The sequence below is a fragment of the Centruroides sculpturatus genome, unplaced genomic scaffold (genome assembly GCF_000671375.1).
Source record: "Centruroides sculpturatus isolate CEXI.00-Female unplaced genomic scaffold, Cexi_2.0 scaffold1688, whole genome shotgun sequence".
Classification (NCBI taxonomy): domain Eukaryota; kingdom Metazoa; phylum Arthropoda; class Arachnida; order Scorpiones; family Buthidae; genus Centruroides; species Centruroides sculpturatus.
In genome coordinates this window covers 34,152-57,721 of record NW_019385793.1, presented here as the reverse complement: position 1 = coordinate 57,721, position 23,570 = coordinate 34,152, and the positions used below count along the sequence as shown (strand labels likewise).

Genomic DNA, 23,570 nt, shown 5'->3' with positions numbered 1-23,570 from the left:
CCGTTGCCGCTCATCGTAGTGGTGACCAGACCCTAAAGACTGGGAGGTTCGTCGTGGGTTCGCGCCACGGTCGGACAGGCTGGCTGCTTGGAGTTTTCCGGGTTTTCTCCTTGCCTATAACGACTGAATAGGAGGCCAGTTCCCCATAAAAGTCCTCCCGGAAGGCATTTATTTCCCGCGCGTACGTATGGCTGTTCGATACAGCCGGCTAATCGGTCGCCTAGCGATCATACACATACACAAGTCTACTCGGAGAAAGAGCCTACATTGAGCTAAAATCTCCATATCAACACCATCGAAAGAAGAAGAAAGAAGAAATCGGGAATACTAGAGAGCGAAAGAAGTACTACAATCTCGAAAACGAACTCGAAGTCTTCCAGGCTACAAGTGAAAAAAAAAAAAAACACATAACATCCGTCTTCTCATAAATGTATTAAAGACGATTCCACTAACATTAATTAAATCGGAAAGGACATTCTCGGTAGCGGGACTTTTAATTACTAAAATATTAAAATCTTATTATAAAAATTTATAATAATATTTTGTATTATGTTTTGTTTAAAAAACGAAAATTACCTTTTAAGTTAGAAGTTTGATCTAAGTTCATTTCTTTTTTTTTTTTTAATTTTCAACTTAATTCAAAGCATTTGTTGTTGTTGTTTTATGCAGTTTCCAGCAAACTTTAATAAATTTTTTCTATTTGTGAAAATTTCTACGTAATTAAAAGGTAATTTTTAATCAATATATATCTTATACAGCATTATTAATATGATTTTGGAGGTTGTAGAACGTATTAAATTACTTTAAAAAACGAAAAATAATTATATTAATCCCGGGACAAATAAAAGACCGGAAAATGAGAAACCCCAGTCCCCGCCAACCGAAACCGAAACGCTATAATAAATAGAGACTGGCTCAGACCACCTGCACGAAATATAACCAAATTTATCGAGACCGACAAGTTCTTTATCTACACTTTCTCAAATATTGTCTTTCTATTCGTTTGATTTCAATTTTAATTTTAGTTTCGGTATAAAGGCCATTTTTAATTGTTATTCTTAGTTTAATGGGTTAATTAACTGGCTATAGTATATGTCTATATTAATATTATAATGTAATAATATAAGCCAGGAATGGGCAACCTTTTTCTATGTAAGGACCGCATTTTGAAACTTTCGAAATGACACGGGCCGCATAACAGAGAAAAGAGAAGAAAAATGCCGGTAAATCACATTTCTAAAATAAATACTAAATCGAAATTATAACCAGGGCTGTGGAGTCGCGTAAAAATCTACCGACTCCGACTCCGACTCCGTTTCATATACATAACAAGTTGGTAAGTAAACGGGAGTCGGAGTCGGCGGATTTTTTGATGACTCCGACTCCGGCTAAAACACCAAAACTCCACGACTCCGACTCCACAGCCCTGATTATAACATAAGTTACGATATTAGTCAAACTTCATCTGTTATCCCAGATTACGCGTAATCGCCTCTTATAATTTAAAAATAAGTAACAATATAATTAAAAATCATGATTTTATTTCTTTTTTTTATTGTTTACATTAGTATATTCACTTTAATTAGCATGCTAAAAACATTATAAAACGAAACAAAAAAAAATTTATTAAATTCTGATGTCTATGAAATTCAATAAGTTTTAAAAAGACATTTTTTTCATAAATATTATATATATATATATATTATTTTCGTTGTATTCTGTTTATTATTTATGAAAAACGACACGCAGTTAATTATCTCTCAATAAAATATTTTTATTCTCCAATAGAAACAAAATTCCCGTTAATTTTGTTTGTATATCAGCAGCTCCCTCTGCATTCTATATTTTAGTGACGTCATTCTTAAAATTTAAAAAAAATTCTTTCATTTAGAATTAATATATTTAAAAAAATAATTACAATTTAAACATTTCTAAATATATCACAAAAAAAAAAAATATGTCATCGGGGAGTGAGTTAGACTAAAAAAAAAGTTATCTTTTACATAACGTTTGTTCATTACGTCACTTCGTACGTGTTGTGTCTTGAGGAGGTAAATCAATAAAACATCTCGTCGTCACGCTTTCCAGTTATTTGAATCGGCGAGAGGAGACGTAAAAGAATTATGGCCGGCCTCCGTCCTTTACAGATTTTAATATGGAAAAATTGGATTATTCACAAACGGCATTATATTTGGAGTATTTTTGAATTGCTTCTACCTCTTTTGTGTTCTTTTATTCTTGTTTGCATCGCTTCGATAATACCGGCTTCGGTCGACTTCAGAAGCCAAGATACCGACAGTTCTGGTGTTAAACACGTAAACGTGACAATATACTCTCCGTACAATCTTCAAGAATATTATAAAACAATTCGCAAAAAGGATACGTTTCTTTTTGCACCGAATAACAGCGCTACCCGCGAACTGATGGAAAATGTTTTCAAAGAAAAAGAATTACGTAAGTGCGTTTTTTCGCTTTTTCTTACCCTTTTAATAATTCTTATTCTATTTAAAAATTATATAAAACTTGCATGCGTAATTAAAAAAGAAACAAGTAATTTTAAAGCAAAAACAAAAAAAAAAAAAAAAAAAAAGGCACTTGATTGACTGTGTCAATAATAAAACAAATCTATATCTATGTTAGATACCATCTGTTCTAATAGAGATTTACGAATAAATTATCTTCAATAGGTCAACTTATTCCCTCATTTTGTATTGTTTATTATTATTATTTTTTTTAGTAAAAATATTTGATAAATATTTTATGCCCTATATGAGTATTAATATTTTATAAAGTTTAAACGATTTAAAAATTCCGTATAATTTATTTTCACTCGCTTAAATTTTTTATATCGTTCCAGAAAACGTACTGTATATCGATAAATCGTGTATATGTATGTATATATATATATACAGTAAATACAGTACGGCACATAACTAGTACTGTACTGTTAAAAACAGTTCTATGTATAGGCCTAATTTACTCGTTATATTGTCTTTTTAATACGTGATTCGTTAAAAACTCGAAAATAAACAAATAACGCAATTTATTGGAGTGATTTGAATAAATTTGCTGCAGTACTTTAAACTAAAGTACTTTAATAAATTGATTTAGTGGTGTACTTTTCAAAACACGAGTAAAATACTTTTAAATTTATTTATGTTTTTTATTTATTGGGCTGTAATTTTCAAATCATAAAACTATAAAATCCCACTGTCATCCCACTTCGTTAATTTTTTTTTTGAGAAAGGAGTTAGAGAGACGATAATCGAGACTAGGTTTAGAAGCCGGAGGCTCAGATTAATTATTTTAAATTAAAATATAATTAAAAATTGGAGCCCGCCTACTATATGTCTAGGTCGCAACTAAGACATCGCGCAATTTTGTCGTATCGCGATAGAATTCAGGCGGATCAGGAAAGAAAAAAGCGATCCTTACTCTTATTAGGCACAGAACAGGCAGTCTTTGTAACTGATGGTCACTCGCTTCCATAAAAGAGGCTACCCTTGTATCTATAAATGTGGTTAGAGCATTTGGCACTAGGGTTTTTTTTTTTAACTCTTTCCGCCCTGTGGGCGGAAAGAGTTAAAAAAAGCCTTTTTGCAAGCCCATTATTGGTTGGGCCAGGCCCACAATACGGCTGCCGGGTGGTGAGGGATGGGGCCCGACATATCTGAACGGACCACCCCCGAAAAATTCCTGGGGATTTTTTCGACCCGTTCGGATTCGAACCCGGGTCCCCCAGAGCGGTGGGCTATCACCTTGACCGCTCGGCCATCCGGCCGCTAGGCACTAGGGGTAAACTAAAATATGGCGCCTTTCGGTTAAGCCTTTCATTAGTCTGTTACAAATTTAAAAATTATAAAATTACTTTTATAATATGCATAATGCTTATTATATTTCATAATATAATGTTTTATACACGTGTGTGGCAGTTTTCTATGAATTTATTCGTTCGCCCATGTAACAACTTTGGAATTTTGCCACTCTATTGTCTTGGTTCCCCAAGCACGTACCCCGTCTGTCATTGCCTTTCCACGACCTGCTTGTATATACAAGCAGGTCGTGGAAAGGCAATGACAGAGAGAAAGATCGCATCTCCATAGTTGCAAAGAGCGCATCTCCATAGTCGCCAGTGGAAAGATCGCATCTCCTATGGTATGCCAACCATGGGAGATGCGATCTTTTCACTGGCGACTTTTCACTTTCCATAGGTTACGGTGAGACGATCCTTGCAAGGACAAAGTAATCGCAAATCGATGGGGCAATTGCTTTGTCCTTGTATTTTGTTCGTTTTTCGCCCCTGTTTTCCGTAAGGCGCATTCAATGATGTTTTTACTTTTCTTACCTAAATTCCGTTACATTTCTTATCTAAATTCCGTTAGTGACAACGTCCATACACCCTGACGCTCAACCGCATCAGGGAGTATGGATGTTGTCACTTTGATTCCACTATATATCGAAAATGAATTCATAGACCTTTATTTTTTACATTTAAATGGACCCTTATTACATTTCTAGATTCCATTTTTGGATTCCTTGCAATTTTCCATCGCAATTAATGGAAAATTGCAAAGTTTTCTCAAAACTGGCTCATCGAATTTTGAGAACGAACTTAATTCTATAAGCTTGTAGAAGACGCGCTAACGATCTTGAGCGATAGTAATTTATTTTTATTGAGGCGGAGAGTTAGCGAAGTCTCTTCCACACGCGTTACAGAACTGTGTTTGTTCTCAAAATTTGATCGATCGATTTTTGGTTAAACCTTGCCATTCTCCATTAGCCTAATTGTGATGATATGAAATTCAAAGATGTAATAAAAAAATGCGAGTTCGTGACTTTGTGTTCGAGATAAGCCTACAGTGGGTCAAAGTGACAATGTCCATGTTCCCTGATGCCAAAAACGAACAAAACAATCGATGACGAGAGAGTTCAATGATCGTCTGTCCGCGCCTGGGGAACGACTCATCTGTTTCCAGCAGCAGTCGCAAGGTTAGGATCTTCGTGGTCGACAAATGTAAGGAATGCCTTCTCCTGTGGCCAGCAATTGTTTTATTCTACACGCACGCGAGCACACATGCCCTTACATACACATTGAAACACGTGTTAGAGGTTCGGATAGATGGAGCGAAAGATAATTTATATGTAGTGTCGGGATAAAAATAGTTTGTCATGCGATTTCTCGCGCTTTTCCATTCGTTCGACGAATGACAGTTGTCGCCACAGAAACGGCAATCGTACCACTTTTGAAGACTCGACCGCTGATTGGTTGAGAGATATCGCACTATCAGCGGACGTCTTGTAGCGCTGCTAAGCGCTGATTGGTGGAATTCAATTCTTTTTCAATCCTATAAAAGGATTGAGTTGTGGCGGGAAGTTCAGTTCACCGTGGACTCGAACTAAACTCTAAAGTCCTTTACAGCCCAACGAGACGAGACAAGCTTCGGGACCAGCTTAGGCGAACTAAGACCAAACGTGAGTCCACGGTGAACTCTGAGTTTACATTAAGAAATGACGATTATTTCAGTTTAATAAAGGCATCGATTAATGCATCCGTCATATTCTTGAATAAAAAAAAAAAAAAAACGAATAAAATGCGTCTTTAGACAATCCCATTAAAACAGTTTTTTTTCTAAATTTTTTGTCTCAAAATAGGGGTGCGTCTTATACTTAACAGCGACTTATACTCGTCAAAATACGGTATATATCGTTTTGAATTTAAATGGCGTATCTGGTATTTTGAACTTTACTTGTACTAATACTAATTAAAAAAAATTTTTTTTTAATTACAAAAAACGAAATGCTTTGCGTCAATTCTATCGCGATACGACAAATTCGCGCAGTGCATTTTAGTATTTAATAATCATAGAGTTATTGGTTATCTGTATGGTAAACATAAACTAAATTTTATGTAGTTATTAAAATTTAATTAATTAATTAATTAATTAATTGCTGATAATTTACTATCAGTAATTAAATTTTAAAAACTTCATAAAATTTAGTTTTTGTTTTTAAATTATCATTACAAAATAGAGTATTAAGAGCAAAATAAATTAACATTTTTAATACCTTTCTTCTGATAAAAGAACATACGAGTTTAATTTCTTAATAATCCAATTATCTTCGTATCGGTTTTATGTATTTTGGATATGTAAATTCTACAATATGTACGATTAATATATCCCATTATTAAGGCCTATATAAATAAAATAATAATATGTATAGGAATTATTTAAAAGTATAAGTAATGTTTGATATACCAGGTATATAAAATCATTTTATATACAGTTGACCCCCTATAACACTGTTGATTTTTCCGTTTTATATGAATTTCATGTTGTAAGAGTCACTTAGATTTTACAAATACGTGAGCCGTTCACAGCCCGGCACACGTATTTGTAAAATCTAAGTGACTCGTACAACTTGGAATTCATATAAAACGGAGAAATCAACAGTGTTATAGGGGGGGTCGACTGTATATATATAACTTATATCAGTGTACTGTATATATATGAGGCATATAAGCTATACCGACCATGAAAGTTTTGTCTGTCTTTTTGTATTGATGCAATATTGTATTCTATAATCTAATTGTGCAGACACACCCAAAAAATGAAATACATCAATAAGTTTTTAAATCATGTAATTATTTGTCTTAAGCTTTGTCCTCCTGGAAAATTTTTGCCGACACCCATGGTATGTCTATTTATTTTAGTGATGTTACTACAAGTTATCGGCAAACGTATTATTTTATTTGTATGGTAAACGTATACTTTATTACGTATAAGGTTGAAAAAAAATAAGCGGAAGTTGAATAATGCACTGTTTTGTTCCATAGAAATTGAAAACAGAATGTAACCTTGTGTCCAATATATAAATATAAAGGATATTAGAACATCAAATTTTATTTTATAAAACACTAGATATTATGAGTAACATACAAAAGATTTCTGAAGTTTCTATCATGGCAAATGTATAAAACTATAAATATAACTTTCAATGTAATATCTTTACACTATCGAGTTTTAAATTAGCATCTTTCATAGCATCTTTCCCTAAAATTAAACAAACAAAAAATTATTTTTTAACTATCGATTCAATAACGGGATATCGCTTTATTTGGGGCACCCTGTATAATTCAATGTTAATTATTTGAATATTATATTTTCTCAAAATCCCGATTTCTGACCTTCAAAGAACAAAACATTACGATGAATATACCTCTATTTAATTAGATGTATTTACTTTAAGCCATAATATAGGGTAATTTAAATGTTTATAATGATAAGTATATCGTTTTTATTGAATTACTTAGCAACATATTAGATATATTAGAGTCGTCTTCGCTCTTATTCTTATGTGAAAACATATACTGTAGTTTCTTTTTAAAAATAGAAACTTAATTATGTCTGTTTAACTTTGCATCGTAATTAAATTTACTTGTAATTAATGTAAATTTGTTTTCATTAGTCTTGCAAATTATGAATGTACAGTATATTGAAAGGCTTGTGTTATTGTGTAGTCTTTATATACATCAATAGTGTTATAGGTCTATATTTTTATGCTTTAATTAAATACATATTTTTTTTTTATTTTGAGATTTTAATGTATAAAATTTACACAGGTAAATACATTAAATATATGTTACAGTCGACCCCCCTGTAACACTGTTGATTATTCCGTTTTATATGAATTCCATGTTGTACGAGTCACTTAGATTTTACGAATACGTGTGCCAGGCTGTGAACGGCTCACGTATTTGTAAAATCTAAGTGACTCGTACAACATGGAATTCATATTAAACGGAATAATCAACAGTGTTATAGGGGGCGATTGTAATTGTGTAGGTTATATACTGTATATATGTCTATATAAAATTATTTTTATATAGACATATATATTTTATGAATTGTTAATATGTCCTAGGAATGTCCTCGACCTTTAGATTTTTTGATTTGTCTCTTACCAGAGGATTTGCCAGTTTACACGGTTACATCACAATATCACTATCGTTACGGTACCTTTACATTTATGTAACGTTATGTTAACACTCGTACGCCATTGACATCACTAGCAATTCCATGCGATGCATCTCGATTACGTCAGTATTGCGCCACATTTCATAATGAAAAACAATAAATCGATTAACCATTACATTTACAATCGAACCAGGCAAAAATCTTTACAAATGTAGAAATATGAAACAACATTATTGATTGTGAGCCATGCAAAAGGAATATTTATTCTAGAGATGTGTTCAGTAATACAGAATTCTTACATAGTCAAGCTTTGCCATCATGTTGGACAACGTTCTTAGTAATTCTTACTCGATTACTCAGACTACTTTTAGTAGACTTTTAGACCCTTTATCTCCCCATTCTCTCGACCTTTAATCGCCAAAATTTAATAGCCTCAATCCTCCTAATAACCAAAACTCCCTGCAAAATTTCAGAAATTTTCGACAAAAATCACAGGAGTTAAGCTTCAAAGAGGGGGAACAAAATTGTGCCGTGCACACAACATTTATACATACATTATCTTTTTTTTTTTTTTGTTTATTTTCGCTTGTATGGGGCACAGAGGTAGAGCGAATTCCTTTTTGCTCCTTAGCGGGCCTCCTTTTCCATCTTTTTTTCTTTTCAACAAATGAAATACGTAGAATGTTTAAGATTACTTTTTATTAATAAATAAAGATTTTATTTTCTGTTACGGGCCTGTAAGTTTTTTCTGAGCTAAGGGAAAAATCCTCAGTTCTCTCGACGGGCCCGTATACAACACTCATTATAATATTAATGCTATTGTAAAACAGGATTCACCGTTTTTCGATCAAGAGAGTGTGAAGCTCCGGAAATATCCCGAAACCTGACTAAATTCGTTAATATTTAAATATATTTTTCCATAAAAGGAAAAATATATATATTAATTTTCTCAGAAATATGACAAAGGAAAACTAGACGATGTAAGTCCCAAGATCAACTATCTCCGATTGAAATGGAATTAAATGTCGATTTTGACTCATCCAACGATCCAGTTGTGATCCCGTTACACTTAGTAACAAGTGATCGACCACTTAAAAAGCGAGAACGAGAAAAAGCGACCAATCAGAATGGACGTTCGGGGGACAGAAAATAATAAAAACCCCGAATTTCAATGACGACATAGATTCTCCCTCCGATTTCTCTAAGTACCTGACCTTGTTTTTCGGTTGTGTCTTCAACTTGACCCTCGACTCTTTAGCCGAATTGACATCACCTCCTCTCTTCCTGTCTGACTTGAGTGCACAATTCGTCAACTTAATTTTTTAGCAGAGATTCGAGACTATAATTTACTTTTTTGTTTTATCTGTTCAATTTTAAATGGCCTACACAAAATTTGTTTTATTATCTAAGAAAAAGAAAAGAATGGTAATTTTACTAGCTTAATTAATAAAATGTATTACGAGTCGTGGATACTTATGAACCTTTATAACGTCTTGTTATATAATACTCTTTGTTGGTCAGAATAAATATTGCGTAGGCTTTCGTTATCGATTCGATCATAGATTCTCCAGACGCATTTATACGATTGAATTACATTGATCGATCAAATTGAACTTGTAAACAAATCGATCACCCAAATTGACAATTGAAGGAAGGTTTCTACTTTCGTTGCAATACGATTGCATCAAACACACTTTGATTTCATTGTAGCAATCGATCGGATCGATTCAATTTGATTGATTAATGCAATTGAACCGTCCAACTGAAAAAATCCAGTAACGAATTGCTTAACTTTTCCGGCAACATTTCAAAATTTTGGTGGTGCCAACTGTTACGATATTTTATGAAAAATAACTTTTTATATTTTTAATTATTATAAAATAACAAAAGCTTAATTTTGAGGGTAGGGACGAGTTTAAAAAAAAAATTGTAAATGCTAACAAGCAATTATTTATTGTGACATGGTCGCAATGCCAGGCTGTAATTTTTAATTTATTTAATTTAAAATATATGCTCTCCACCTTCAAATTAGCAGTGTCTTGCCCCTGTACATCATACTTTTCCTTTAAGAATAGAATCGTAACGGTCATCTAGCTGACTCCTTTCAGGGGAAATTTTTCGATTTGAAATAATATTACTTCCTGTCCAAAACGAAAGTACGCGCATAGTTAATTGGGGCCTCCCGCCCCTAAACTTTCCATATATGTTCTAGGATTTCGTCTGTCTATCTCCGTTTTCGAGATTAAGAAAGGACAGACGGGCAGACAAACAAGTGGGAATTTATAGATATACAATTTTTTTATCAAATTGCAGCGCAATAACGAGTAAGATCGTCATTAAGTCCGACCCTACTCGAGATATAACACACAATGCCCCTCTCCCTCCCATCCCTCGACCTTTAACCACCAAAATTTAATAGTATCAATCCCCTCTAATACACAAACTTCCCTGCAAAATTTCGGCCCTTAAGATCGCCCTATGAGCATTAAGAGAGCCATTTTTAGGAAGCCTATTATGGATTTGGCCAGGCCGACAATGTGTTCGGAGGTACAAACCTACACAAAATTTCGAATCCGAAAATGAACGAATCCGATAGGGTCTGGACTCTGGAAGGTTTTTCGACCCTACAGGATTCGTTCCTACGGTATTAATTTAAATTTAAAATTAAAATACCCTATATTCTTCTCAAAATATACAATAAGCTCTTATGTTTTAGAAATATTTCGTAAATTTATATTAAATAAATAAACGTGAAAAGTAAAGTAGGATATCGATTTTTGTATGATGTCGTCTGTATAGTTAAAAATATAAAACGTGTCCTATTTAATGGAAAACTTCGCTGCCAAATAGTTCTTTCCAGTCTCTTTGTTTTTTTTTCCTCTTTTATATTTATAGCTTTATCGCCATTTATTTTTTTAGTGTGTTAACAAATGTCCTTCATCTCGAGGAAGGAAAAATATGGCGTCAATATCTTGGTTATGTTGACGTCAATATTATAAAAAACAAAACCAAATTTATGTAAAGAGTAATTGAAGTGTGCAGAAAATTAATTCTAAATCACAGGATGGCACGTGAATGAAAGTACCAATCGACCCCCCCCTATAACACTGTTGGTTTTTCCGTTTTATATGAATTCCATGTTGTGCGAGTCACTTAGATTTTACAAATACGTGTGCCGTGCTGTGAACGGCTCACGTATTTGTAAAATCTAAGTGACTCGTACAACATGGAATTCATATAAAACGGAATAATCAACAGTGTTATAGGGGGCGATTGTAATTGTGTAGGTTATATACTGTATATATGTCTATATAAAATTATTTTTATATAGACATATATATTTTATGAATTGTTAATATGTCCTAGGAATGTCCTCGACCTTTAGATTTTTTGATTTGTCTCTTACCAGAGGATTTGCCAGTTTACACGGTTACATCACAATATCACTATCGTTATGGTACCTTTACATTTATGTAACGTTATGTTAACACTCGTACGCCATTGACATCACTAGCAATTCCATGCGATGCATCTCGATAACGTCAGTATTGCGCCACATTTCATAATGAAAAACAATAAATCGATTAACCATTACATTTACAATCGAACCAGGCAAAAATCTTTACAAATGTAGAAATATGAAACAACATTATTGATTGTGAGCCATGCAAAAGGAATATTTATTCTAGAGATGTGTTCAGTAATACAGAATTCTTACATAGTCAAGCTTTGCCATCATGTTGGACAACGTTCTTAGTAATTCTTACTCGATTACTCAGACTACTTTTAGTAGACTTTTAGACCCTTTATCTCCCCATTCTCTCGACCTTTAATCGCCAAAATTTAATAGCCTCAATCCTCCTAATAACCAAAACTTCCTGCAAAATTTCAGAAATTTTCGACAAAAATTACAGGAGTTAAGCTTCAAAGAGGGTGAACAAAATTGTGCCGTGCACACAACATTTATACATACATTATTTTTTTTTTTTTTGTTTATTTTCGCTTGTATGGGGCACAGAGGTAGAGCGAATTCCTTTTTGCTCCTTAGCGGGCCTCCTTTTCCATCTTTTTTTCTTTTCAACAAATGAAATACGTAGAATGTTTAAGATTACTTTTTATTAATAAATAAAGATTTTATTTTCTGTTACGGGCCTGTAAGTTTTTTCTGAGCTAAGGGAAAAATCCTCAGTTCTCTCGACGGGCCCGTATACAACACTCATTATAATATTAATGCTATTGTAAAACAGGATTCACCGTTTTTCGATCAAGAGAGTGTGAAGCTCCGGAAATATCCCGAAACCTGACTAAATTCGTTAATATTTAAATATATTTTTCCATAAAAGGAAAAATATATATATTAATTTTCTCAGAAATATGACAAAGGAAAACTAGACGATGTAAGTCCCAAGATCAACTATCTCCGATTGAAATGGAATTAAATGTCGATTTTGACTCATCCAACGATCCAGTTGTGATCCCGTTACACTTAGTAACAAGTGATCGACCACTTAAAAAGCGAGAACGAGAAAAAGCGACCAATCAGAATGGACGTTCGGGGGACAGAAAATAATAAAAACCCCGAATTTCAATGACGACATAGATTCTCCCTCCGATTTCTCTAAGTACCTGACCTTGTTTTTCGGTTGTGTCTTCAACTTGACCCTCGACTCTTTAGCCGAATTGACATCACCTCCTCTCTTCCTGTCTGACTTGAGTGCACAATTCGTCAACTTAATTTTTTAGCAGAGATTCGAGACTATAATTTACTTTTTTGTTTTATCTGTTCAATTTTAAATGGCCTACACAAAATTTGTTTTATTATCTAAGAAAAAGAAAAGAATGGTAATTTTACTAGCTTAATTAATAAAATGTATTACGAGTTGTGGATACTTATGAACCTTTATAACGTCTTGTTATATAATACTCTTTGTTGGTCAGAATAAATATTGCGTAGGCTTTCGTTATCGATTCGATCATAGATTCTCCAGACGCATTTATACGATTGAATTACATTGATCGATCAAATTGAACTTGTAAACAAATCGATCACCCAAATTGACAATTGAAGGAAGGTTTCTACTTTCGTTGCAATACGATTGCATCAAACACACTTTGATTTCATTGTAGCAATCGATCGGATCGATTCAATTTGATTGATTAATGCAATTGAACCGTCCAACTGAAAAAATCCAGTAACGAATTGCTTAACTTTTCCGGCAACATTTCAAAATTTTGGTGGTGCCAACTGTTACGATATTTTATGAAAAATAACTTTTTATATTTTTAATTATTATAAAATAACAAAAGCTTAATTTTGAGGGTAGGGACGAGTTTAAAAAAAAATTGTAAATGCTAACAAGCAATTATTTATTGTGACATGGTCGCAATGCCAGGCTGTAATTTTTAATTTATTTAATTTAAAATATATGCTCTCCACCTTCAAATTAGCAGTGTCTTGCCCCTGTACATCATACTTTTCCTTTAAGAATAGAATCGTAACGGTCATCTAGCTGACTCCTTTCAGGGGAAATTTTTCGATTTGAAATAATATTACTTCCTGTCCAAAACGAAAGTACGCGCATAGTTAATTGGGGCCTCCCGCCCCTAAACTTTCCATATATGTTCTAGGATTTCGTCTGTCTATCTCCGTTTTCGAGATTAAGAAAGGACAGACGGGCAGACAAACAAGTGGGAATTTATAGATATACAATTTTTTTATCAAATTGCAGCGCAATAACGAGTAAGATCGTCATTAAGTCTGACCCTACTAGAGAAATAACACACAATGCCCCTCTCCCTCCCATCCCTCGACCTTTAACCACCAAAATTTAATAGTATCAATCCCCTCTAATACACAAACTTCCCTGCAAAATTTCGGCCCTTAAGATCGCCCTATGAGCATTAAGAGAGCCATTTTTAGGAAGCCTATTATGAATTTGGCCAGGCCGACAATGTGTTCGGAGGTACAAACCTACACAAAATTTCGAATCCGAAAATGAACGAATCCGATAGGGTCTGGACTCTGGAAGGTTTTTCGACCCTACAGGATTCGTTCCTACGGTATTAATTTAAATTTAAAATTAAAATACCCTATATTCTTCTCAAAATATACAATAAGCTCTTATGTTTTAGAAATATTTCGTAAATTTATATTAAATAAATAAACGTGAAAAGTAAAGTAGGATATCGATTTTTGTATGATGTCGTCTGTATAGTTAAAAATATAAAACGTGTCCTATTTAATGGAAAACTTCGCTGCCAAATAGTTCTTTCCAGTCTCTTTGTTTTTTTTTCCTCTTTTATATTTATAGCTTTATCGCCATTTATTTTTTTAGTGTGTTAACAAATGTCCTTCATCTCGAGGAAGGAAAAATATGGCGTCAATATCTTGGTTATGTTGACGTCAATATTATAAAAAACAAAACCAAATTTATGTAAAGAGTAATTGAAGTGTGCAGAAAATTAATTCTAAATCACAGGATGGCACGTGAATGAAAGTACCAATCGACCCCCCCCCTATAACACTGTTGGTTTTTCCGTTTTATATGAATTCCATGTTGTGCGAGTCACTTAGATTTTACAAATACGTGTGCCGTGCTGTGAACGGCTCACGTATTTGTAAAATCTAAGTGACTCGTACAACATGGAATTCATATAAAACGGAAAAACCAACAGTGTTATAGGGGGGTCGACTTGTATGTGGAGTTAAAGGCAACGTGACGCATGGGCAATCTGCTACAAACGTGAAGAAAGTTCGGAAAATTCCGACGTGACCGGAAATCAGGAGCAATTCCAGGGTGACTATCATTGTTTACATTAGTTTTCAGTGGTTTTTATCCACTCAGGCACTCGACCTTGTAGAATTGATTACGTGAAGAAAGAACAAGACAACAAAAAAACATTATTCAGAGGAAAGTTGGCACCAGAAAGGAGAGTAAACAGAAAGTTATTGTGGCTGTGTTCCTACGGGATGGTTACTGCAATCACTAACTTTTATTTTGTAATCGAAGCGTAATGCAATCAACAAAATAATAGATTACACGTATAAATATTATATATTAATAAACGGTTGCATCCTAACAAAATCTGACTTTAGCATAGATTTGAAGCATTTCCAAAAAAAAATAAAAAAATAATTACTTTTTTTATCTTTGAGTTTTATCTGAGTCCTTCATTTTTATTACATTTTTACATGGAAGTGATCTAAAACTTGTACTGACGTATTTTTTCTATTTTATAATAAATAATATAAAAAAAAAAAATTTAAAGTCCCATAACAGAAGATGCCGTACACAATTTTAACTTTTTTTTTTTTGCCGGAAAAGTTACGCAACTCATTGCTAGATTTGTTTTTTCTTTTATAATTAGAAAATTTCAAAGCGGTTAAATATTTGAAATTTTATTTATTTTAATGCTTCCAACTGCTCGCCCTTTTTATTACAATTTATAATGTTAATAAATTTTAAAAGATTTTAAAAAGGAACGACCGTATTAATGCAATAAAAGTTCTTGAAGTGTATTGTTTTATACGTTTACAATCCTTTAAAATTTTGGTATTTTCATTGCCAGACAGACTCACTCATCGGAAAATATTTTATGATTTGAATTTATAAATATTCTTATTATTTGCATAAATATAGCTGGATTTCTTTTAATCAATTAACAATAAATATAAAATGTTTCTCCATAACTAAGGTTATATTTAAATTAGTTAATTTAAATAAGCTCTTATATGTAAGAAAATTATTTTGCTATCAGGCGATTGACATTGAATAATTAAACTTAATGAAAAAAATAATTACTATTGCGCTGACCTATATATTCGAATATCAGTGGCGGAATAAATGAATAAATCGATCGTGTGTAGATTTATAACTTAATCCAATCGCTTAGAATTTACTGGTATGTTTTTACGATAGTTGTGTATAGTTGACAGGAATTTAAAAAAAATCCATTAAAATATTTGATACACAGTCGACCCCCCTATAACACTGTTGATAATTTCGTTTTATATGAATTCCATGTTGTACGAGTCACTTAGGTTTTACAAATACGTGTGCCGTTCACAGCCCGGCACACATATTTGTAAAATCTAAGTGACTCGTACAACATGGAATTCATATAAAATGGAATAATCAACAGTGTTATAGGGGGTCGACTGTATTTATTCCGCTCTCCGATTTTATATTACTCACGGATTTCAATGTTAAACCAGTGATATTACGATTTCGTATGTCCCATCTTTAAGGGGATGTAGAAAAAAACGTGTACAATTCTTGTATAATGTTAAAAAATTAACTGTTATTTTGATAGCATCATTTACAACTAAATTTAATGAATGAGAGGGATGCGCGAGGTATAGAAAAAGCTCTAGAATTTATTTTCCTTAAATTTACGATTTATGTATCCGTTGTCGTAAAAATTTGTCTTTCCACTTTTTTTCCCGACAGTACAAATATTCGAGTACAAAGTAACCGGTTTCGACTTATTTCTACTTAAGAAGTACAGTAGTTAATTAAGCGATTAGGGGATTGGGGACATAAAACCCTGACGAAAGAGCCGAAATTTTACTTAATTAAACAAAAGCTTAACCGAACCATCTCTAGCTGATTTCTTCCTATTATTAATGTAATAAAGACAGAAATTTTTCCAGTTCAATGAGAGTGACCTTTTCGAAAAGTTGTAAATTTTGGAAATTTCCGTGGACAACACCTGGTCCTGAAACGAATTAGTTAGAAAACAAATGACTATTAAGTTTAACATATTTAGATTTTTACAGCTATGGTGAGAAATGTTTAATATCTACAACAGCCCTGTCGCATCCTTTGAGGTATACTAGTGATGGGACAAAAGAGGCATTTGACATTGACCGGTATCGGTACCCTCGGGATTTGGCAGCCCACGTGTATGCACGCACTGAACACCTACCAGCACAGTCTCTGATTCCATCCATTAGCCACTGGTAGGGAGCTATTTGACTAAGTGCATTGTTTTAAGATTTAAAAAGTAAAGAGTATGTTATGTTATTTTTATGTACGTTTCTTTACAAAGCTATATTTAATTATAATTTTCTTTAAAAGTATATTCATACTTTTAAAGAAAATTATTGAAGAATATTTTGTACTAGGTATGTATATATCCACCACACATTTTATTATTTCACCGAGTAAGTTTTTATTACTGTATTTTATTTTTAACTGTAGCCCTTATATTGTTGCTAGCGATTCGGAATGTAACTGTCATATTAAAAATTCATTTAGAGAAGTCTACAGTTTTTACTGGCTTATTGAACAAACGAATACGAATGGACCCTAGATCATCACTGACGTGCGATTAACTGATTGCCCTTGGAAGTTGGCTTCTTAGAGAGAAACAGCTTCCCTATTGTCAAATGTCACGGCATGCCACTGCATTTTAAGTATTTTTTTTAAAGCTCTTTCCTTTTAGTTCTTTTGCCACTTTTGCAGATCTTCTAATGAGACTCCTTGGCATCTCATTTGTGAGTATGCAGATCTTTGTTGAGGTCAATTTCTTCATCTGGGTCCCACTCTAAGCCCCAGTGACATCTCTCGGCTTTCTTTTAAAAAAGACAGTAGACATTTGAAGGATTTTTAATGATATTAAACTTCTGAGGCAATTTCTTGTGAGATGCACAATGTACCTATGAGGGAGGTAGAGGTACATTTAGCAAACTGGCCCTCATTTGCACATAACAATAATTAGTGCTATAAAATTACAAGAGTTTATTTGTAATGATTCATCTGCAATAAGAAAATATTTCAGTGTTATTATTAATTAATAAAAAATTTCAAGTATCATAACAAATTTAGTTATGTAGACAATCTGGTGTCTGAGATTTGTATGTAATGCGGTTATTGGATCAGATATTCTGTATTCACAATCCACAAAACCTTTTTATAACAATGTTGGTAACAATCTTCACTAATGTTTTCGACCTCCACTGTGGTCTTTTTCAGGTAGTGACTAAACGGTGTCTCCTCTCGACTGCTGGAACGATGACGCCCGAGATGTAAATAATGCACTTATCGCGTTTCACCTCTCCACTTGTCCCAGTTCAAATTCTTCGAAAATGTTAGTGAAGATTGTTATAAACAAGTTATAAAAACACTGTTATAAAAAGGTTTTGTGGATTGTTATTACTCAACGCAGTGTTAAGATTAGAAGTCGTTTTGTATTTTGTATTCATTAACTATACGAAACTTTAATGTAAATGATACTATATCAAGAACCACTTAAATTATGGATTCTGTTGATTTCATTCTGTGTTCTTTTCATTTAAACAACAATTTTAACAGGATTTGTTATTGAATAAATTATATACTGTACTATAAAGATTACCCTCTTAAAATATTTTTAATGATTATTCACTAATAAGATTAATGTACAGTGCTCTATTTCTTACCATAATTTTAAAAATAATAAAAATAATTTGAAAAATTTGTACTGTATATTAAATGTTTAGATAAATATCTGTATTTTTCTAATTATTGAAAGAATTATTTTAAATTCTGTTACGTGGGCATAGCTAAAATCTAGACAATTGATTTTTATAAACAATAAATTAACTTGTAGAGATCACTTAGGAAAATTGGAATCAGTCCAGAATAAAATTATAAATCAGTCAATTTTAATGGTATAAGAACAAATAATAAAGTTTTGAATTATATTAGTAATAAAGAAATAGATTATTTATATAAAATTAAAGTAAAAATTAAATTTTTTTCTTGATAGGTGTCTTAGGATTTGAATCTGAAGAGCAACTTGAAACATTTGTGACAACAGATGATGATGTAATAGGAGCTGCTATATTCTTAGATTTTGATGAATCTTCAACTGTGTTGAAATATAAACTGAGAATATCAGAATATTATGGCTTTAAAACAGAACAAACCTATTATATTAGCAGTCAAAAAGGCCCTCGAATATATAAAGGTAGGTTAAATAAAATATCAAATAATTACTTTTTGATTTTGGTCTATAATAATGGTTTCACCTAGAATTATCTTTGAAAAGATAATACTAGTAGGACAATTTTTGTTTATTCTATAGTAAGATAAATCTTATTCCAAAAAGAAAGAATTGCTTAAATACAATATTCTGTTATTAAATTAATAACAATATGATAGTCAAGCTTTTCATATGAGAATTTCCCCCCCATTACTTTATCTATATGACATTGTAAACCTAAATGTTTCAGAACCCAGACTTTGATTCTGTTGAGAAATTTTAGAAATAATGAGATCATGCAAAAAGAGATATATAAAACAACATAAATTATCATTTTTAAAATCAAATAGTAAAAATTTTTAAAGAATTTACATTTAAATTAATATATTATGTAAAACCTTATATAATCTATGGGCTTGAAAAGTTAGAGCTGTAATACTGAGTAAAGTTTTTTTTTTATTACTCTTGATTTATTTTCAGTGTTTTTTCTGTACATCAGCAGACTGATTCTTCATTAGAGTTGCCAGATGTCCCAATTTTTTGAGATTGCCCTTGTTTTTCGCAACTGAAAACTTTTATTGAGACTGCCTATACTTTAACCATCTAGCAACAAGATACAATGTTTTGTTCTTTCCTTGCTCTTTTTCTTATTTAATCCTTTGTTGTGTATTATTATGTAAATTGTACTCTCAATTTTTTTGCTTGTACTGATAATCCTTAATAAAGATTTTTGCTAGAGATCGTGGAAGAAGGAAAGATTGGCATTATAAGAAAAAACAAAATGGCAAAAATAAAGAATTACTGTAAAGTTGTGAGTATGTAATACAAGTGTTCGTCTATTTACAAACTTTCAGACTTACGAACAATTTGATTGTACGTCTAAAATTAAAATTTTTCACAAATTGTGAAGTTTTCTTGATGCTTGTGGGGTGGTGTTAAAATCAGTCTTTGGCCAGTAATAAATAATAAATGTAGGCTTTAAGCTTTTCATATCACCATGTTTTTGTTTTCCTGTGAATTTTTAGGTTCAATTAATGGTTATTTTTGCTATTGTTTGCAATTTTTATAAACTTTTGTGATTAGTGCTTAAAACATATGTTCAAAATGTAATAGTAAATCAAGTAGTGGAGATAAATACAAGAAGTGTTGCTCTATTATCATGCAAGCTAAACTGGGTATAACTTACTACGTTAGGTGAAATAACTGCATTTGAAATACCTGCTAGTAAGCAGTAGCTGATAGACGAGTGTAATGTATTCTTTTAAATATATTTAAGGATTAAACACCAACAGTAAATGGTTATTTTGTGTAAAAATGTATATAAAAATTAGCAAATAACTTCTTGTATATGCTCTAACAAATATAAATTTTGAGAGAACATAAAGTAGACAGCACTAGTAATTATCATTTCTTTATATTTAAGAATAAAAATTAAAATCAGTTTTTCAATCTTTATTTCAATTTATAAAATCAGAAAATTTTATAAGTACACTCATTAACATTGCAACTTGGCATCTTTTCCTTCATAGTGTTCAAGTTGCAAATTTATAAGAATGCTTGAAATATGCAAATTATCAAAAAATATGACAAGAGATGCTAAATAGATGCCATTAATATGTATGTGCATAACAAGTGCAGCAATACACATTATTATATACCATAGCATATTGTGAAATGTATGATTTTAAGTAATGGGTTGTGACAACAAATAAAATTTTATTTGAATTGATTCTGGAATTCTTACAAACTACAACACAATTTGTGATGTTCTCAACAAATGCTCAGCACAAAATAAAAATATTTAACTAAATAACAAAAAAACATTTACAAAGAATTCCAAATAACACCAAAAGCTATGAGAACAAAACAGTAAACTAAATAATTAAAACTAACTATCAATAATAATCTTAATGTTAATATAAGAAAGAATTTTAACAATAGAAGGCAAAAGTCAAGGATAGAAGAATAGTTGAGAGAGAACAAAGGGGTACCTCAATTCTTTCATTGATCAAGACTGTTGAAAAATTAGGTTGTCCAGATTACAGAATGATTTCTTCAATCTTGACCAGAGTGGGGATGTCGTCTTCTCACAAAAGAACCTCCAAAATCCAAAATGTCTTACTCTGTATCTAATCTTCTCGGCTTCTCCAATCATGAAGATCTCTTGCCAAACAGTCTTCGTCTTACCAACACACCTCAAAAAGCTATTGTCTCCTTTCTGTTCCTATCCAAAGGTTAATCAAAAAGTCCCCTTTTCTGAAGGCTCCTTCACTCCTATGTATAGTGTCCACAAAACCCATTGAACTGGTCTCTTGAACAGGGCCATGCCATGCCATGATATAGAGAGGCAGCCGCATCAGGCGGCATAAACAGCATTTCAAAGACTAGCATCATACTGAGAAAATCTACTTCACAGCTCTGCTCTTGAACACAAGGATGGAATTTCCCCAACATTGGTGTAGCTCCCGTCCTTTGGTAAAAAGGAAAGACAGTTCTAAAATGGTAGAAGGAAATGAAGAACAAAAAGTACAGAAGAAAAAGAAAAAAAAAACTGTGGCATAGTCACAATGTTTGTTGTTAAGTTCCATCAAGTTTTCATTGACTCCTGGTGACTGCATGGACAAGTCTTTCCTTGTCCATGTAGTTTTCTTGGCAAGAGTTGAGGAAGTGGTTTGCCATTGCCTTCTTCCTTGAATGATGTGTCACGCGCGTGCGGGGAAAGAATGCCTTCCGGGAGGACTTTTATGTGGAACTGGCCTCCTATTTAGTCGTTATTGGCAAGGAGAAAACCCGGAAAACTCCAAGCAGCCAGCCTGTCCGATCGCGGCACGAACCCACAACCGAACTTCCCAGTGTTTAGGGTCCAGTCACCACCGCTATGAGCGGCAACGGAGACCACTCGGCCACTGGTGGGCCATNAAGCTATATTTAATTATAATTTTCTTTAAAAGTATATTCATACTTTTAAAGAAAATTATTGAAGAATATTTTGTACTAGGTATGTATATATCCACCACACATTTTATTATTTCACCGAGTAAGTTTTTATTACTGTATTTTATTTTTAACTGTAGCCCTTATATTGTTGCTAGCGATTCGGAATGTAACTGTCATATTAAAAATTCATTTAGAGAAGTCTACAGTTTTTACTGGCTTATTGAACAAACGAATACGAATGGACCCTAGATCATCACTGACGTGCGATTAACTGATTGCCCTTGGAAGTTGGCTTCTTAGAGAGAAACAGCTTCCCTATTGTCAAATGTCACGGCATGCCACTGCATTTTAAGTATTTTTTTTAAAGCTCTTTCCTTTTAGTTCTTTTGCCACTTTTGCAGATCTTCTAATGAGACTCCTTGGCATCTCATTTGTGAGTATGCAGATCTTTGTTGAGGTCAATTTCTTCATCTGGGTCCCACTCTAAGCCCCAGTGACATCTCTCGGCTTTCTTTTAAAAAAGACAGTAGACATTTGAAGGATTTTTAATGATATTAAACTTCTGAGGCAATTTCTTGTGAGATGCACAATGTACCTATGAGGGAGGTAGAGGTACATTTAGCAAACTGGCCCTCATTTGCACATAACAATAATTAGTGCTATAAAATTACAAGAGTTTATTTGTAATGATTCATCTGCAATAAGAAAATATTTCAGTGTTATTATTAATTAATAAAAAATTTCAAGTATCATAACAAATTTAGTTATGTAGACAATCTGGTGTCTGAGATTTGTATGTAATGCGGTTATTGGATCAGATATTCTGTATTCACAATCCACAAAACCTTTTTATAACAATGTTGGTAACAATCTTCACTAATGTTTTCGACCTCCACTGTGGTCTTTTTCAGGTAGTGACTAAACGGTGTCTCCTCTCGACTGCTGGAACGATGACGCCCGAGATGTAAATAATGCACTTATCGCGTTTCACCTCTCCACTTGTCCCAGTTCAAATTCTTCGAAAATGTTAGTGAAGATTGTTATAAACAAGTTATAAAAACACTGTTATAAAAAGGTTTTGTGGATTGTTATTACTCAACGCAGTGTTAAGACTAGAAGTCGTTTTGTATTTTGTATTCATTAACTATACGAAACTTTAATGTAAATGATACTATATCAAGAACCATTTAAATTATGGATTCTGTTGATTTCATTCTGTGGTCTTTTCATTTAAACAACAATTTTAGCAGGATTTGTTATTGAATAAATTATATACTGTACTATAAAGATTACCCTCTTAAAATATTTTTAATGATTATTCACTAATAAGATTAATGTACAGTGCTCTATTTCTTACCATAATTTTAAAAATAATAAAAATAATTTGAAAAATTTGTACTGTATATTAAATGTTTAGATAAATATCTGTATTTTTCTAATTATTGAAAGAATTATTTTAAATTCTGTTACGTGGGCATAGCTAAAATCTAGACAATTGATTTTTATAAACAATAAATTAACTTGTAGAGATCACTTAGGAAAATTGGAATCAGTCCAGAATAAAATTATAAATCAGTCAATTTTAATGGTATAAGAACAAATAATAAAGTTTTGAATTATATTAGTAATAAAGAAATAGATTATTTATATAAAATTAAAGTAAAAATTAAATTTTTTTCTTGATAGGTG

General features: G+C 32.4%; 1 protein-coding gene across 1 annotated transcript; it reads left to right on the top strand.

Annotated features, from left to right (window-relative positions):
- Nucleotides 1–1,903: 1,903 nt before the first annotated feature.
- LOC111642166 (ATP-binding cassette sub-family A member 3-like) lies at nt 1,904–19,853 on the top strand. Its single transcript, XM_023388455.1, has 3 exons — nt 1,904–2,454; nt 18,729–18,929; nt 19,425–19,853. Exons 1-3 carry the CDS (start codon nt 2,124–2,126, stop codon nt 19,460–19,462), a joined length of 570 nt encoding a protein of 189 aa, XP_023244223.1. The 5' UTR covers nt 1,904–2,123; the 3' UTR covers nt 19,463–19,853.
- The last annotated feature ends 3,717 nt before the right edge of the window (nt 19,854–23,570 follow it).

Coding starts and splice junctions, on each gene's coding strand:
- LOC111642166 (XM_023388455.1), top strand. CDS start 2,124: ATGGCCGGCCTCCGTCCTTTACAGATTTTAATATGGAAAAATTGGATT. Junction 2,455..18,728: donor TTTCAAAGAAAAAGAATTAC/GTAAGTGCGTTT, acceptor TTTTCTTGATAG/GTGTCTTAGGATTTGAATCT. Junction 18,930..19,424: donor AGGCCCTCGAATATATAAAG/GTAGGTTAAATA, acceptor ATTTATTTTCAG/TGTTTTTTCTGTACATCAGC.